Source organism: Panthera onca, chromosome C1 (assembly GCF_046562875.1).
Source record: "Panthera onca isolate mPanOnc1 chromosome C1, mPanOnc1 haplotype 2, whole genome shotgun sequence".
Classification (NCBI taxonomy): Eukaryota; Metazoa; Chordata; class Mammalia; order Carnivora; family Felidae; genus Panthera; species Panthera onca.
Window position 1 is genome coordinate 128,626,529 of NC_138346.1, and position 17,757 is coordinate 128,644,285.

At 40.9% G+C, this 17,757-nt stretch overlaps 1 protein-coding gene across 5 annotated transcripts in view; it reads right to left on the reverse strand.

Moving 5' to 3' along the window:
* ELAPOR1 (endosome-lysosome associated apoptosis and autophagy regulator 1) overlaps positions 1-17,752 on the reverse strand; it is a 73,148-nt gene extending 55,396 nt beyond the window's left edge. For 3 of the 5 annotated variants that reach the window (XM_078451587.2, XM_078451588.2, XM_078451586.2), the window contains exons 1-2: positions 17,486-17,752; positions 17,062-17,270 (exon numbers count right to left, since the gene is read on the reverse strand). In XM_078451587.2, coding sequence (XP_078307713.1) covers positions 17,062-17,270; positions 17,486-17,645 — 369 coding nt within the window. In that variant the 5' untranslated portion in view covers positions 17,646-17,752. Of the gene's footprint in view, positions 1-17,061; positions 17,271-17,408; positions 17,428-17,485 lie in introns of those variants that run through there. The other 2 variants (XM_078451589.2, XM_078451590.2) reach the window with 2 other exon arrangements.
* Between the last annotated feature and the right edge of the window lie 5 nt (positions 17,753-17,757).

Below are 17,757 nucleotides of genomic sequence, written 5' to 3' on the forward strand. Positions count from 1 at the left end.
CTGCAACACAAGTTGACATCTTGCCTGTAACCTCATGATAGACTCTGAGCCAGAATCACCCAGCTAAGCCACTCTTAAATTCCTGACCCACAGAAACGGAGATCATGAATGTTTGTTATTTTTAAGCCACCAAGTTTTAGGGTCATTGGTTATAAAGTAATAGATAATAGATAACAATAGACAATATATGTGCTTATCCATCCAGAAAAGATTATAGTTTTAAATTCCTGTTGGAACAAAGGAGATTTGTCTCATTAATAGCTGATTTTACATGGTTAATAGTCCCATTGTTAAAATATTGATATGCCGTTCTCCTCCCCCACCATACCTACACCTTCAGTTCTTATCTAAATTTTACCACTTCTCTAAAGCCCTGCTTGACCTTCTCACATCTTTGGAAAAGCTCTCCTTAACCACACCAGCTTGTACTGAAATCGCTTTTCTCGGTTCGTTTGCACTTTGGCTCTTGGTAACCATAATCACTTCGACTTACTGAGTACTTACTATGTGCTGGTGTACTGGCTGAATAGTGTCCCTCCAAAAGTCATGTCCACCCAGAGCCTCAGAAGGTGTAACCTTATTTGGAAACAGGGTGTTTGCAGATGTCATTGGTTAAGATGAGGTCATACTGGAGTAGGACGGATCCTCGATTCAATAACTGATGTCCTTATAAGAAGGCCATGTGAAGACACAGAAACACACCAGGAGAAGACCATGTGACAAGACAGCAAGGATTGAAGTGATGCTACCAATCAAGGAGTGCCAAGGATTTCTGGCAGCCACCAGAAGCGAGGAAGAGAAGGGAAGACTCCTCCCTAGAGCCACCACAGAGGCACCGCGACCCTTTGAATTTGAACCTCTTGCCTCCACAACTGTGGGAGAATAAATTTCTGTTGTTTTAAGACATCCAACTTGTGGTACTCTGTTACTGCAGCCCTAACAAACAAATACAACTTGTCACTGTGCATATCTTATTTCTCATTTCTAATTTCACAAAAATCCTTCAAATTACATATGATGAGTTCCTTTGACAATTGAGTCTGACAGCCAGTGAAGCTTCACCAGGGATATGAACCCGGCTCCAGAGGCAGTGCTCTGCCCACGGCTCCTTCCGATCTGGCCTCATCCTATCATGCACTGATCTCCGTTTGTAACTGCTTGTTCCTTGAAAGACTGTAGGTGGCATCGATGTCAGTTTCATGTCCTATCATTCTTCCAGGGTTCCTTCAGTGCATGATGTTCAATAAATATTTGGTATGTGAATTATTTTAAATTTCAGAGGATTAAATATATAAGAGAAAAAAATAAGTATTTGGTGGAGAAAACTTGACGATGGCCCATGATCTCTAGAGGAAATCTGTCATTAATGTTTTCAAACTGTTTCAAACTGTTACTCTAACGATAACTGTTCTCTGGGCCTAGGTACCAATACGGACAATATCTGTCAATCTTCCTAAGAAGGAAAAAAACAGAAAGGGTCTAGGGTGGAGGAAACGAGTGTCATAAACAATAGGGACATCAGAGGACCAATTATGTTGCTTCATAATTACAAAGTTTAGAAAAGAATACTTTTTACCCCAATAGTAGGGGGTTCACTCTAGAAATAGTGAGCCTCTCATTACCTGGGGTGAAAAGTACTTTTTTAAACAATTGTAATTGTTAAGCAATATAACCCACCTGAGGATAAGCACCATTCCACTATCTTAGGGAGCTAGTCAGGATGCCTTATGTCTGGATGGCTACTGAGATCCACCTTAACAGCAGTTTTTTGTGAGGTCACAGTTTTATATCTAAACAACACTCCCCAGAGTGAACCAACCTGTTGATCTCCTTGGGCCTCAGTTTCTGCACATATAAAATAAAGATTTTAATGGAAATGGGGTGATATCAATAACTTCAAAAACAAAGCCTGAGATTTTTAAGTTATCTAAAAATTAAGAGGATGTCTCATCTTTCAGAGAAGCTCCTGAGAATCTGTTGCATATTCCCAGCGGTACCACTTTTTCTGCTCACACTCATTCATGCCCACTCCCTTTGGTCACTCATCATCTGACTAGAATGAGAGTTACATTAAACACAACCAAGTACATTGGCCACAATCACACATTCTTCTGAAACCTTACCTGAATCTATCTCCACCTAAGAAAAACTAGCTGGTGAATATAAAAATCAGGAGTAGTCTTTTAGATAACCTAGGGCTAAAAACACATGTGATTGTTTAACAACATGTCTTCCCCTCCACCCCCCATAGTTCTTTGTTTTCTTACGACTTGCTGCTAAGCTGTTATTTACTTTATATTTGGTCATAATCCCATCTTTTCTTTTCTTTTTTTAAGTTTTTAAAAATTTTTTTTACATTTCAACAATAGCCAAAGTATGGAAAGAGCCCAAATGTCCATCTATGGATGAATGGATAAAGAAGATGTGGTATATATATACAATGGAGTATTACTCAGCAATCAAAAATAATGAAATCTTGCCATTTATAACTATGTGGATGGAACTGGGGGGTATTATGCTAAGTGAAATTAGTCAGTCAGAGAAAGACAAAAATCATATGACTTCACTCATATGAGGACTTTAAGAGACAAAACAGATGAACATATGGGAAGGGAAACAAAAATAATATAAAAACAGGGAGGGGGACAAAACAGAAGAGACTCATAAATATGGAGAAGAAACTGAGGGTTACTGGAGGGGTTGTGGGAGGGGGGAATGGGCTAAATGGGTAAGGGGCACTAAGGAATCTACTCCTGAAATCATTGTTGCACTATATGCTAACTAATTTGGATGTAAATTTAAAAAAATAAAAAATAAATGAATAAATAAAAAGAAAAATAAATTTACATTTATTTAGTTTTGAGAGAGAGAGAGAGAGAGAGAGAGAGAGAAAGAGCATGATCAGGGGAGGGGCAGAGAGAGAGGGAGACACACAGAACCCAAAGCAGGCTCCAGGCTCTGAGCTGTCAGCACAGAGCCCAACTCGGGGCTGGAACTCGTGAACCGCCAGATCGTGACCTGAGTTGAAGTCAGACACTTAACCAACTGAACCACTCAGGTGCCCTGTTTAAACATTTTTTTTCTTTATTGTTCATTTATTTTTGAGAGAGAGAGAGTGCACGTGTGCAGGAGTGGCAGAGAGAGAGGGAGACAGAGGAGCTGAAGCAGGCTCCGCACTGACAGCAGAGAGCCCAATGCAGGGCTCCAACTCACGAACTGCGAGATCATGACCTGAGCCAAAGTCAGATGCTTACTTAACTGACTGAGCCACCCAGGTACCCCACAATCCCTTCTTTTCTTTTATAGATGATTTATACATACAGCTGAATGTATGCAAATGGGAGCTCTAGCACTGATTTATTAAAACAAATGTTTTATAAGGAAAGTAAGTTGACCCATTAATTCAAACTTTATGGAGCATCTAGTTCAGCACAGGGCTTGGCAGGCCTGACTTTTCCAAAGTGCTATCCTGAGCCAGCACCATCCTTATGAGAATCTGAACCAAGTCAGATGAACAGATACAATTGATGCTTCCTTTATCTTTCCTCTTGGTGGATTATTAGCCGCTCTTTTATTTTCACATGATTGAGGTTGGAGGGCAAAGTAATCAATTTCAAGCAGAAAATTAGCCAATTTCAGTTTCCTTTCTAATTCAGAAACAGGTCTCCTTGACTGTTGTGCATGCAGTAAAAAGAGGATACTCCAATTAGCACACAGGCTTATTAAAGTCCAATTATTATTGCTAGTTTTGCATTTTATTTTGTATCATCAGTACAATTCCAATTTAGAAAATCACATTCTAGGCCTGTGAAAATCAGCGTATTTATTTTTTCACCCCACATAGTTCTGTGGGTCTTTTATAAATGCCTTTAATAACACATGTCAAATCGAAAGAGAAGAATGGGTGATAACCTCATATTAGGGCTCTCAGACTTAAAAAGATTTTGAAAAGTGGAGAGCTCGGAAGTATGAAAAATGTATTTTCTTTTGGCAGCTGTCAAGCACTAACTATAATTATCTGTTCTGTGCTTTATCTGGTATGACATAGAAGGAGAGCTTAAGAAGAAATGTGACAAATGGCACAATTTTTGTCACTTACAAGAGGAATGATACAGACTGAGAAAAAGCTATAAATTGGACCAAATTATTTTCTGAAAATCTGGCAAAATTAGCCATCAGGCCCATCTGCCCTGACTCGGAAAAGCTGGCAGCTTGATAAAGCTGACAGGCTCTTCAACCCTGCCCTCTGGGTCTCAGTGATTCCCAGGGGGGGAATAAATTGGCAGCAGTCTTTCCAGGCAAGGCCTCCCTCTTCCTCCATCTGACTGCAGGTGGAGAAGGCTAATGCTAGCTTTAAAAACCCATGCTCCCAACCTGACACACATCTATTGAAATGTTAAACACTTGGACTCTTTGACCCATTATGTCTACATTTAAGAATTCATCTGATGTTTACACCTGGGATGCAGGGTTGGTTCAGGCTCCACACAACAATTAATGTGATTCATCACATCAATAAAGGAAAGGACAAGAACCATATGATCCTCTCAATAGATGCAGAGAAAGCATTTGACAAAATACAGCATCCTTTCTTGATAAAAACCCTCAAGAAGGTAGGGATAGAAGGAGCATACCTCGGGATCATAAAAGCCATATATGAACGACCCAATGCTAATATCATCCTCAATGGGGAAAAACTGACAGCTTTCCCCCTAAGGTCAGGAACAAGACAGGGATGTCCACGTTTGCCACTGTTATTCAACATAGTATTGGAAGTCTTAGCCTCTGCAATCAGACAATACAAAGAAAGAAAAGGCATCCAAATTGGCCAGGAGGAGGTCAAACTTTCACTCTTCGCAGATAACATGATACTTTGTATGGAAAACCCAAAAGATTCCACCAAAAAACTGCTGGAATTGATTCATGAATTCAGCAAAGTTGCAGGATATAAAATCAGCGCACAGAAATCAGTTGCATTCCTATACACCAACAATGAAACGACAGAAAGAGAAATCAAGGAATTGATCCCATTTACAGTTGCACAAAAAACTATAAAATACCTAGGAATAAATCTAACCAAAGAGGTGAAAAATCTATACACTGAAAACTATATAAAGCTTATGAAAGAAATTGAAGAAGACACAAAAAAATGGAAAAAAGATTCCATGTTCCTGGATAGGAAGAACAAATATTGTTAAGATGTTGATACTACCCAAAGCAGTCTACATATTCAATGCAATCCCTATCAAAATAACACCAGCATTCTTCACAGAGATAGAAAAAATAATCCTAAAATTTGTATGGAACCAGAAAAGACCCCAAATAGCCAAAGTGATCTTGAAAAAGAAAACCAAAGCAGGAGGCATCACCATCTCAGACTTCAAGCTATACTACAAAGCTGTAATCACCAAGACAGTATGGTACTGGCACACGAACAGACACTCAGATCAATGGAACAGAATAGAGAACCAAGAAATGGACTCACAAACATATGACCAACTAATCTTTGACAAAGCAGGAAAGAATATCCAGTGGAATAAAGACAGTCTCTTCAGCAAGTGGTGCTGGGAAAACTGGACAGTGACATGCAGAAGAATGAACCTGGACCACTTTCTTACACCATACACAAAAATAAACCCAAAATGGATGAAAGACCTAAATGTAGGACAGGAAGTCATCAAAATCCTTGAGGAGAAAGCAGGCAAAAACCTCTTTGATCTTGGCCGCAGCAACTTCTTACTCAACACATCTCCAGAGGCAAGGGAAACAAAAGCAAAAATGAACTACTGGGACCTCATCAAAATAAAAAGCTTCTGCACAGCAAAGGAAACAATCAGCAAAACTAAAAGGCAACCGACAGAATGGGAGAAGATATTTGCAAATGACATATCAGAGAAAGGGTTAGTATCGAAAATCTATAAAGAACTTATCCAACTCAACACCCAAAAAATAAATAATCCAGTGAAGAAATGGACAAAAGATATGAATAGACGCTTCTCCAAAGAAGACATCCAGATGGCCAACCGACACATGAAAAAATGTTCAACATCACTCATCATCAGGGAAATACAAATCAAAACCACAATGAGATACCACCTTACACCTGTCAGAATGGCTAACGTTAACAACTCAAGCAACGACAGATGTTGGACAGGATGTGGAGAAAGAGGATCTCTTTTCCATTGTTGGTGGGAATGCAAGCTGGTGCAGCCACTCTGGAAAACTGTATGGAGGTTCCTCAAAAAACTAAAAATAGAACTACCCTACGACCCAGCAATTGCAGTACTAGGCATTTATCCAAGGGATACAGGTGTGCTGTTTCGAAGGGACACACACACCCCCATGTTTATAGCAGCAATATCAACGATAGCCAAAGTATGGAAAGAGCCCAAATGGCCATTGATGAATGAATGGATAAAGAAGATGTGGTATATATATACAATGGAGTATTACTTGGCAATCAAAAAGAATGAAATTTTGCCATCTGCAACTACGTGGATGGAACTGGAGGGGATTATGCTAAGTGAAATTAGTCAGAGAAAGACAAATATCATATGACTTCACTCATATGTAGGATTTAAGATGTAATACAGATGAACATAGGGGAAGGGAAACAAAAATAATATAAAAACAGGGAGGGGGACAAAACAGAAGAGACTCATAAATATGGAGAACAAACTGAGGGTTACTGGAGGGATGGGGGGGGGGGGAGCTAAATGGGTAAGAGGCACTAAGGAATCTACTCCTGAAATCATTGTTGCACTATATGCTAACTAATTTGGATGTAAATTTTAAAAAATAAAAAATAAAACAAGTTAAAAATAAAAAATAAATAAAATAAGTAAATAAAAAAGATAGCAAAGACAAAAAAAAAAGGAATTCATCTGATGAGGTGGAGAAAGGGGAATTCTTTTGCACTGCTGGTAGGAATGCAAACTGGTGCAGCCACTCTGGAAAATGGTATGGGGATTCCTCAAAAAATTAAAAGTAGGACTACCCTACAACCCAGCAATTGCACTTCTAGGTATTTATCCAAAGGATACAAGTGTGCTGTTTCAAAGGGACTCATGCACCCCAATGTTTATAGAAGCGCTATTGACAATAGCCCAAGTATGGAAAGAGCCCAAATGTCCAATGACAGATGAATGGATAAAGAAGATGTGGCATATATGTACAATGGAGTGTTACTCAGTGATCAAAAAATGAAATCTTGTCATTTGCAACTACGTGGATGGAGCTAGAGGGTATTATGCTAAGTGAAATAAGTCAGAGAAAGACAAATATCTTATGACTTTACTCAGAATTTAAGATATAAATTTAAATTCTATATAAATATAGAATTTAAGATAGAAAACAGATGAACATAGGGGAAGGGAAACAAAAATAATATAAAAACAGGGAGGGGGACAAAACATAAGAGACCCTTAAAATATAGAGAACAAACTGAGGGTTGCTGGAGGGGTTGTGGGTAGGGGAAGGGCTAAATGGGCAAGGGGCATTAAGGAAGATACTTGTTGGAATGAACACTGGGTGTTATATGTAGAGGATGAATCACTAGGTCCTACTCCTGAAATTATTATTGCACTATATGCCAACTAACATGGATGTAAATTAAAAAATAAAAATAAATAATAAAAAATAATAAATTAATTAAAAAAAAAAAGAATTCATCCTATGAGGGACGCCTGGGTGGCTCAGTCGGTTAAGCTTCCGACTCTTGGTTTCGGCTCAGATCATGATCTCACAGTTTCTTGGGTTTGAGCCCTGAGTTGGGCTTTGTGCTTATAGTGTGGAGCCTGCTTGGGATTCCCTCTGTCTCTCTCTCTCTCTCTCTCTCTCTCTCTCCCCCTCCCCCTCCCTTGCTCACACTGTCTGTCTCTCTCAAAATAAATACATAAAAACTGAAAAACAGAAAGAATTCATCTGACAGACTCAAGCAAACAATTATGCCTCAATACACACAGGAGGATGTTCACTGTGGCACTGTTACCATAAAAATGACTGGAACTGACCTATTCATCAAGTTTCTGTTTCAATAAATCATAGCACATGCTTATAATGAACCACAATTCAGTTGTTAAAAATAAAGACATGGGCCTAAAGTAAGGAAAACAGTAAATTATAGAACAGGACAAATATTCTGATCTGATTTGTATAGAAGGTAAAAAGAAAAGACAGATGTGCTTGTACAGGCATAAAACATTTCAAGAAGAATATATTTAAGCAGGAGTTGACAGAGGTTAGCCTTTGGGGATTTGCAGGGAGGAGGGGAAACCTTTACTTCTCAGCTCATACCCTCTGCACAATTGGGACTGACATGCAGAAAACAGCACGGTGATTAAGAGCTCAGCTGCCTGAGTTCTTGCTCTCTTACCAGCCAAGTGACCTCTGGCAGGCTCATCTCTCTGTGGCAGGCACTGGAAATGTGGCAAGGAATAAAACATACAAGAATACCAGCCCTCAAGAGTTTACATTCTAGTCGGAAGATATGGACAATTTAAAAAATATGGGTGTATATGCACACATATGTTTATATGTAAAATATATGCCAGATGGCAGAGAGTGCTGTAGAAGAAAGTGAAGCAGGTAAGAGGACAGGAAACCATGGGAAGTGGAATGGAGGTTGGGTATTAACAGCCTACCTCATAGAGTTCCTGTAAGGACCAAATGGATTGCTTAGAGTTCCTATAAGAACCAAATGCCTGTAGGTCACTTAGGGCACTCAATAAATGTGAATGATTATTATGAGCATATATTACCTTAAGATGTAAAAGTAAATAACAATTTTTAAACAAATCCATCCCAACAAGGACTTTTAATTAAGATCTCGTGTCTTCCTTTAATAGTTTTGAAACTTCGAAATGGGGATATACATTCTTCATTTTGCAAGTATAATATTATGTTGTCAGGCCCTCTGGCCTTCTCTCTGTCCTGTAAGCACAGACTCTTTCCTGCCTGCAAACTTGTCCACTCGTCTTCACCTGCCAAACTTCTCCAAACCTTCAGCTCGCCACTAAACCCACTCCTCAGAGTGGCCAGCTCTAACCTTCCCAATCTATAATCTAGGTTAGGCCTCCTTGCCACAGCTTTTGCTTTTCTTTCTTACCACTTAACCAAATTTGTAAGTCAATTGCATTGGTAATTTGGGAGTATACAGTCTGCCTTCCAAGCCCAGTTCCACCCCAGAACCATTTAGGTGGGGAAATGTGAAAGAGAGTTTTCGTTCATTCCTGGCTGGTGGAGGAAGCAGCTGAGAAGCGACTTGGATGATGTATAGGGATTTGTTTATATTGTTTGCTATAGAATGAGGAAGATTCTGTCTCTCAGTTGTAGTAATAGCTTCCAGAAACACTCTAAGGTAGGTTGGGAGCTCTAGGTGGGGTCCTTCTTGAAACAGGAGGGGTCCTTCTGCTATGGACCAAGCAAAACCAAAGGATGTGTTTGTGTGTGTGTGTGTGTGTGTGTGTGTGTGTGTGTGTGTGTGTTTCCTACTGATTTGTCAAGTTTGAAAGGACTGACAGTATTGCCAAAGGTATGAGAAAAGGTGAGGATATTTAGTGGAAAATAAAATTGGTGCAATTTCCTCAAAAGAGAAATTGGATAATATAGGGCAATATAAAATATATGCGCTCTTGGGGCGCCTGGATGGCTCAGTTGGTTAAATGTGTCTCTTGATGTCAGCTCAGGTCATGATTTCATGGTTCGTGAGTTTGAGCCCCACATCAGGCCCTGTGCTGACGGTGCAGAGCCTACTTGGGATTCTCTTTCTTTCCCTCTCTCTCCCCTTCCCCCGCTCTCTCTCTCTCAAAATAAATAAATAAACTTTAAAAACATATTAAAAAAATATGTGCTCTTTGATCAAGGAATCTCCATGTCTAGCAATATAACTTAAGGAGTTAACAGGATAACAATTGAGCAAGTATTTACAAATATATATGCAAAAGCATTCATTTCAGTATTGTATATAGTAATAGAAATTAGAAGTCATTTGAATTGGTTAAGTTGATTAAATAGGTTATATTATATACATGCTACAGAACTCTATGCAGCCTTAAAAATGATGAAGTCAGACCTATATTTATTAACAGAAATGTCTCTTGTAAATTATTGCATGAAAAAATTAGGTTATAACACAGAATGTGTGATATGATTCCACTTTTGGAGAATTATATACTTATATCTATACATATAAGTATATAAGTATATAATAAGTATATAAGTATATAAGATATACTTATATCTATACATATAAGTGTAGAAGTATAGAAAGTCTAGAAGTATAGAAAGAAGTCTGGAAACATGCAACAAAATGTTTATGGTGATTTTAGCCAGTTACAAACTTTTGGGTAAGTTTTGTGTCCTTGTTCGCATTCTATATTTTTTGAAATTTTAGAATAAGAATGTATCATTGTTACAAAAATAATAAAGCTATTTAAAAATAGTATTCAAGGGGCATCTGGCTGGCTAGTCGGAAGAGCATGAGACTCTTGATTTCGGGGTTGTGAGTTCAAGCTCCACATTGGGTGTAGAGATTACTTAAATAAATAAATAAACATTAAAAAATATTCAATAGGACAAAAGGGAAATTAAAAAGTATTCAATAGGACAAAAGGGAATAAAGTATTCAATAGTAGTCAAAATAGTATTCAATAGGACAAAAGGGAATAAAGCAATCTGGAGTTCAGTCCCATTCCTAAGTTTTTAACAAAGATTTCATAAAACAGTAACAAACACATTTATTAAGCACTCACTATACACTATGCATTTTGCAAAGCACTTTAATCCTCCTCCAATCCATAAAAGGTAAGAACTAAATTATCCCCACTTTCCAAATGAAAAAACTGAGGCAAAGAGAGGTGAGTATCTTGCCCAAGACAATGCAGTTGAAATGGTAACTAGGATTCAACTGCAGGTGACAAACTCACACAGCCATCACTTCCAGGCCACCATTGTCCCATAGAAACACTATGCTAGCCACATGCAAGATTTTAAAATTTCCAGCAGGCACATTTGAAAAAGTAAAGAGACACAGGTGAAATTAATGTTAATAAGGGGCACCCGGGTGGCTGAGTCAGTTAGGCATCTGACTTTGGCTCAAGTCATGATCTCATGGTTCATGGGTTTGAGCCCTGCGTTTGGCTCTGTGTTGACAGCTCAGAGCCTGGAGCCTGCTTCAGATTTTGTGTCTCCCTCTCTCTCTGCCCCTCCCCAACTCGTGATCTGTCTCTCTCTCTCTCTCTCTCTCTCTCTCTCTCTCAAATAAATAAACATTAAAAAAAAGAAGTTAATTTTAATAATACACTTCAACATGCAATCAACATGCAATATTACTGAAGTATTCTGCATTCATTTTTTGTACTAAGTTTTCCAACTCTGGTTGTGTTTTATACTTTACCGTACAACCGAACTCAGATGCTACATCTTCATCAAAAATACTTGATCTCTATTTAGATTTCATAAATTTATGGTTATGAAAGTACCCAAGTAGTTCCAAACACAGCCAATAATTTTTCAATGATTGAATTGAGTGTGCATTTTAATTTCAACTTAATTAAAATCACAAAAATTAAGAATTCATTTCCTCACTGCACTAGCTGCATTTTTATTTCTTGGTAGTCACGCACGGCTAGTGGCTACCATATCTAGATAGTACAACTCCAGACCCTTAACTGCTATGCTTTCTTCCCTCTCTTGGCCAAATTCTATCAACTTTGTCCTCAGAATATCTTTCACATCTACTCTTTTCCCCTTTCCAACACTTTTACCACCATTAAATTCTTATTAATTTTTTACTACTATAAGACCATGTTAATCATAGTTCCACTAAAAATTCGTAACAGCTAATGTTTATTGAGTACTTATTATGCACCAGTAACTGTTCTAAACACTTTACATGTATTAACTCACTTAACTGTCATAATATAGTAATTAAGTGGTCTTTATTAATATTCCCACCACAATGATGAGGAAGTTGAGTCCTGAGGAGATTAAATAATTTCCCCAAGGTCATACAGTTACTGAATGGAGGAGCTGGAAACTGAACCCACCCCACTGAGTATATCCAGACCCCACTCTCTGTACCACTAGTCTGCCTCCCTCTCACAAATACATACATAAAAATGATGGTTTGAATGCTAGGATTATACGTGATTTCTACTGTCTTCTTTTTATTTATTTTTTCCAAGTTTTCTGTAAATGAAACGAGTCACTTTTACAATTTTTAAAGTTTTTCTATTAAAGTAAGGTAGATAATGATCAGTCTGGTTCAGTTTTATACTCCTACCTTGAGACAGGAGAATAGACAAAATGACTTCTTAACTGTCTTCAGATCTCAAGAATTTATTACTCTTTAGCGCCCTCTGATATCAAACAAAAACAGAACCTCTTGCAACCCTATAAGTACTTCATGATGAATGGAGACTTTCAATTTCCCCTGTCCACCAAATATGGCAGGATGTTTTAAACATCCAACCTTGATGATTCCTAATCAAAGGAGTCACTTTAACTCTTATGCTTTCAGTGAAATATTTCCTGAAAGCTCAGAGGTCCTCAATGTTTTCTAGATCAACTTGTTTCCCTGTGGAGTTCAGACCTTGAATAATGAGTTAGAAGCAAATACAGGAGGAAATATAGAAGCCCAGAAGCTATGATCAGAGGGTAAAGTGTGGTGCCAGGGTCTCAGGCTGTTCTCCCTCCTGGTACAGGGGCTGACTCTGGGGAAGTCAGAACTGCGAAAGGCCATCACTCTGATTCAAGAGCTGTTCTCTCTGCATCTCCCATGCCCACTCTAAAACCCTGACCAAAACCCTCAGCTTGCCCCTTTTCTTCACCCTGCACTTAAAGTCAGTCGCCAAACCCTCTAGCCTTCAGTGTATTTTTCATATCTACACCTCTATGTGTCCCATTACCACCAGCCAGCACAGTCCCTCTCTTAGCCCCCTCCCTGACCAGTCTCCTTGCCCCCATCTCCTTCTCTCACCTTTTGGCCTACCTCAACCATGTTTACTTTTCTTTAAAAAAATTTTTTTTAAGTTTATTTATTTTTGAGAGAGTGACAGAAACAGAGTGTGAGTGGGTGAGGGGCAGAGAGAGGGAGACAGAATCCGAAGCAGGCTCCAGGCTCTGAGCTGTCAGCACAGAGCTTGATGTGGGGCTTGAACCCACGAACTGTGAGATCATGACCTGAGCCGAAGCGGGACTCTCAAACCGACTGAGTCACCCAGACACCCCAACCATGTTTACCTTTCATTCATGCTAATCTGCTCTGAGCAGGCCACTACCTCCGCCAGAAATCCTTCAAGGATTCTGCACTTCAGATTTCTAACTCTCCAACCTTGATTTCTACTGTACCCCACACCGACTGCACATTCCAACCTTATCTCCCATTGTACTCACACCTACTTCACATTTCAGCCGCCTGGTCTACTTGCTCTTCCCAGGATCCCTTGCATTTTCCTGGTGTACCTTTCCACAGGCCCCTCCCTCTATCTAATCCATCTCTGCCCATTGCAGTCCTACTGATTATTCCAGAAGTAGGTCAAGTGCTAACTGTTCGAATATGTTTTCTTCTTCCTATTCACGTCTATATTGCCACTCTTGCATTGTTCACCACATGTTAACCTTATGTTATCATTTATGTATCATTATTTGTGTACTTATTTCTTCTGCCTACCAATATTTCTCTTTTTTTAAAGTTTATTGATTTATTTTGAGAGGGAGAGAGAGAGGGAGGAAGGAGGGAGGGTCAGAGAGAGAGGGGGAGAGAGAGAATCCCAAACAGGCTCCTCACTGTCAGTACAGAGCCCAATGAGGGACTCGAACTCAGGAACCGTGAGATCATGACCCGAGCTTAAATCAAGAGTCAGATGCTCAACCGACTGAGCCACCCAGGCACCCCTGCCTACCAATATTTCTTAAGCACCTATGACATGTTAACGGCATGCACTAGGCGTTTTACATGTGTTATCTAACTTAATCCTCACAACAGCTTTGTGAGAGTAAGAATAATGAAGAGTATTATCATCACCACTTTACAGATCGGGAATCTGAGGTTGCAAGAAATTAATTAACTTGTTCAAAGTAGCATCCTTACTAAGTGGCAGAGTCATCACTCACTCAATTGAATTTTATTACAATCCAGGTATGCCAGATTCCTAAACCCTACAGACTTTTCAGTATAGATTGGGAAGTCCCTTTGGGGCAGTTAATGCTGGAGCCTCAGGACAAGGCAGATCTGTTAAGAAGGTTTTCTGCTCCTCTCTCATTAGATTGAGACTGATCGTGCTATAGGAAATGCTCCTTTGGCTCTCAGTCAGCACTTGGCCCAGGTTAGTACAGGGCTAAAGAAATCATTCATGAAAACAAATACCATACAGGATTCTTAGTTCCACTGGTGACCCTGATTATTATAAAACTGTGAAAGGAAACGCATGCCACACCCTGGCCCAGGTTTAGCAACCTAGAACTCCCAGTTCTGTCACCTTAGTCTAGGCCTCATGCTAAACCTCTCTGTCTCCTGATTAGATCTAGAGGGATACCTCAGATTTGAGGAACAAGGCTGCAACAGCACTGTTGTTATTAGGGTTGGCCTAATGACTCTGATAAGAGTCCCTGTCAGTAATACCCAAATTGGACTCACAAGAAATTCATACGAAGATTAATAGTAGAGAAGGGTTAGTCTACCTTGAATTGTTTTGTCACCATTTAGGGTTGGAAGCCCCCAAACTTGTTGCGTCAGTTCATATTGCCAAATGAAGAACATTATAACAATGGGCTTATTCTCTTCCTTATTATTTTGGCATCACGTGTGTCCAACAGCCACTGTTTGCTCAAGGAGAGTCTCAACAGGACTTGCTGATGCTTGTGGCCAATAAGCATGGTTCCTAAGCCACTTTCACTCTGGCACGGGGTGTGGATCTAATGGTAAAGAAGCTGAATGGGAAAGGAGGTTAGGTAATGCAAATTTATGTTTTTATTTTTACTCTCTCTTTCAGTACTCAAAGCAGTCCTTTTTCAGGTAGGTAATACTGAGACATCCATCCTACAAATCCAAAAACTGTGTGGTAAGTGACAGGCAGGGAGTGGAACCCTCGTATAACCGAGTTGCACAGTCTTCCACTCTCCTAAGCTCGTGCTCTGTGGCAAGACCTTTTGTTTAGGCAAATGTCAGCCATTTAAAAAGGACTAAAGGCTAAATTTGTACCCAAGTTATAGTTCTCAAGTGTCAATATTCTTCCCTCCCTCCAAACCAAGATGATACAACACGTTTAATTTCTCGAATGTCTCATATTTTCCAGAGCTGACAAGATCTCACCAAGAAGTAGTCGCTGCACTGTAAGACTCTTACCTTTCACTCAGAAGACTCCCATGTTGGATTCTTAGGTAAGTGGGCTTGCTTGAACTAGTTATCTCAGTTGGTTAGACCACAGGCCACCAAGGACCGTCAGCCACAGTCACGGACAAAATCATTCTGTTCCCAGCCATCTTTAAAACAGGTCATAAAGTGGCTGAGTGGCAACACAGATGGCCCAGAGCAGGTCATCAAGGGGACTGACGAGAGTTACCAGAACTGCCATTAACTGGAGCCACTTGTATCATGTTCATGAATGAAGTAAATTCTAAGGGGTGCCTAGGTAGCTCAGTTGGTTGAACATCCGACTTCAGCCTAGGTCATGATCTCTGGTTCACAAGTTCAAGCCCCATGTCGCGCTCTGTGCTGACAGCTCAGAGCCTGGAGCCTGCTTCAGATTCTGTGTCTCCCTCTCTCTCCGCCCCTCCCCTGCTCACACTTTGTCTCTCTCTCTCAAAAATAAATAAAAACATTAAAAAAAATTCTCTCTCTTCCCGTCCCTTCACTTCTTGATCTGTTATGTTGTGGGCAGTGTAATGAATAGAGCACCTTCATAATAATGTATGTCCATATGGGAGGGGGTTGTTGTTACTAATCAGTCAACACTGACAACTTACAAAAAGTATTTCAACCTCTCAAAACTCTAGCCAAGTATGACATTGGAGATTCCTTTTATGGGGCTAAACTATTGGTGCATTACGATTCTTTCACATTTCACAGAAATAACAGAACAACTTTTATTTTGCCTTCCCCACTGCAGTTCTTGTATTTTGTTACTGTCTCTGCCATATGGTTAAAAAGGGTTACTACGAGAACAACCAAATATTGTTATTTCAACACTATAGAAACTACTGAGTTTTGTTACTCCTTAATACCTTGTGTATCCCTCCAAAAAGAATGCTCAAAGACATTTTTAATTGGAAGACATTCACTACCTATTGTCTGAATTGTGTTGGCAGCGTTTGAGTAACACCTTGAAAAAAACTCACGACGTACGTCAGCAGAAGTCCAGAAAAGGAAAGTAGAGATTTGTGGAAAGCGAAATATTACAGGACTCAAAGTGTGGTCAGAGGTGGGTCTTGTGCTATCAGGTATACTAAACAAAGCGCACTGGGAAAGGCAAAGCATTTAGCAGTCTGCAAGGTAAATGGATGTTTGACACGGAGTGGGGAGAGAGAGGTGATGGGTTCCTTCAGTTCCCCTCACACATCTTCCACCTTCGCTCTCCTTTTTTGAAGCCATGATAAAACCACAAGGATTCCCACTTTGCTCCCCTACTTTCCTCTGGCCTTCCTAACTCTTCTCTTACCCCACTTCTTCTCTCTCACTTTCCATTTTGCCCCTCTGTACATAATCTTTTGTTTTTCAACTAAAGGTAATTTCATTGCAGCTGGAAAACAATCCATGCCTTCTTCTTCCCTCATTCCCAAGTCCAGGGACCTGGGTCCCTCCTGGGCTCCTTGGAGCTGGGACCTTCCCCCCTGAGCTCAGCAGCCCAAGCTGTGAGGATGATCTATTTCGTGAGTCCTCCAGTAGGCTGGCCTCTCCATGACGCCAGTCTGCTCCTCTTCCCTCCCCCAGCCCCACGTCTCATCCCCAAAGAAACCTAAACTCCGTGGCCTCTGAAACTGTCTGTGCCTGGGTCCTCAAGGTCTCCGCCAGGATCCAAGATTTTTCTAACCAAAGTGGGGTTGAATCGGGGAAGACAGTACCTCTTTGCAGGCGTGAAGCTCCGGTCCCGCTGCCTGGGTCACCTGGAAGGCGGTCCCAACCCAGAGCAGCAGCCGCAGAAGCCGGAGTGTGCGCCGCTCAGTTCTTCCCCTGCGTCCGGAGGAGGGATGGAGGCTGCGCCCAGGCTCAGCCATAACGTTGTCCTGAGCGAGCGGCAGCAGCGGCTCAGGTGCTGCGGCTGCTGCTACTGCTGGCAGAAGGCGGAAAAAAAGGGGAGGGAGGTTCACAGGGGGAGGATGCAAGGGGCTGGGCTCGCTTCAGTCACCTCCCTGCGGCTACGCCGAGGCCGCCCATCCTTCCTCCTCCCTCCTTCCTCTTCTCCTCCTACCCACGTCGCCTTGGCAACCGCCTCCTCTTTCCCTCCGCGCGGGTGGGTCAGGGACCACGAGCTCCTCTGCCGCTCACCTGCCGGTCGCCATGGCAGCCGCCGCCGCTGGCGCGCGCCGCGTGGGAGGGCGCGCGCGCCCGGGGTCTGCAACCGGCCCAACAGGCGGGCACAGGGGGCGTGTAAAGAACGCAGTAGAAACATCCTCCAAGCCATCGCCACCAAATCCACCTTTTCCATTGCCTTTTTGTGCCATGGGCCTTTTATGAGCACCTCTTAATTTTGCAGACGTGGCGTTCGACAAATACTTATTTAGCACCTCCTGTGTGTGGAGCGATAGAAGGAAGATTGA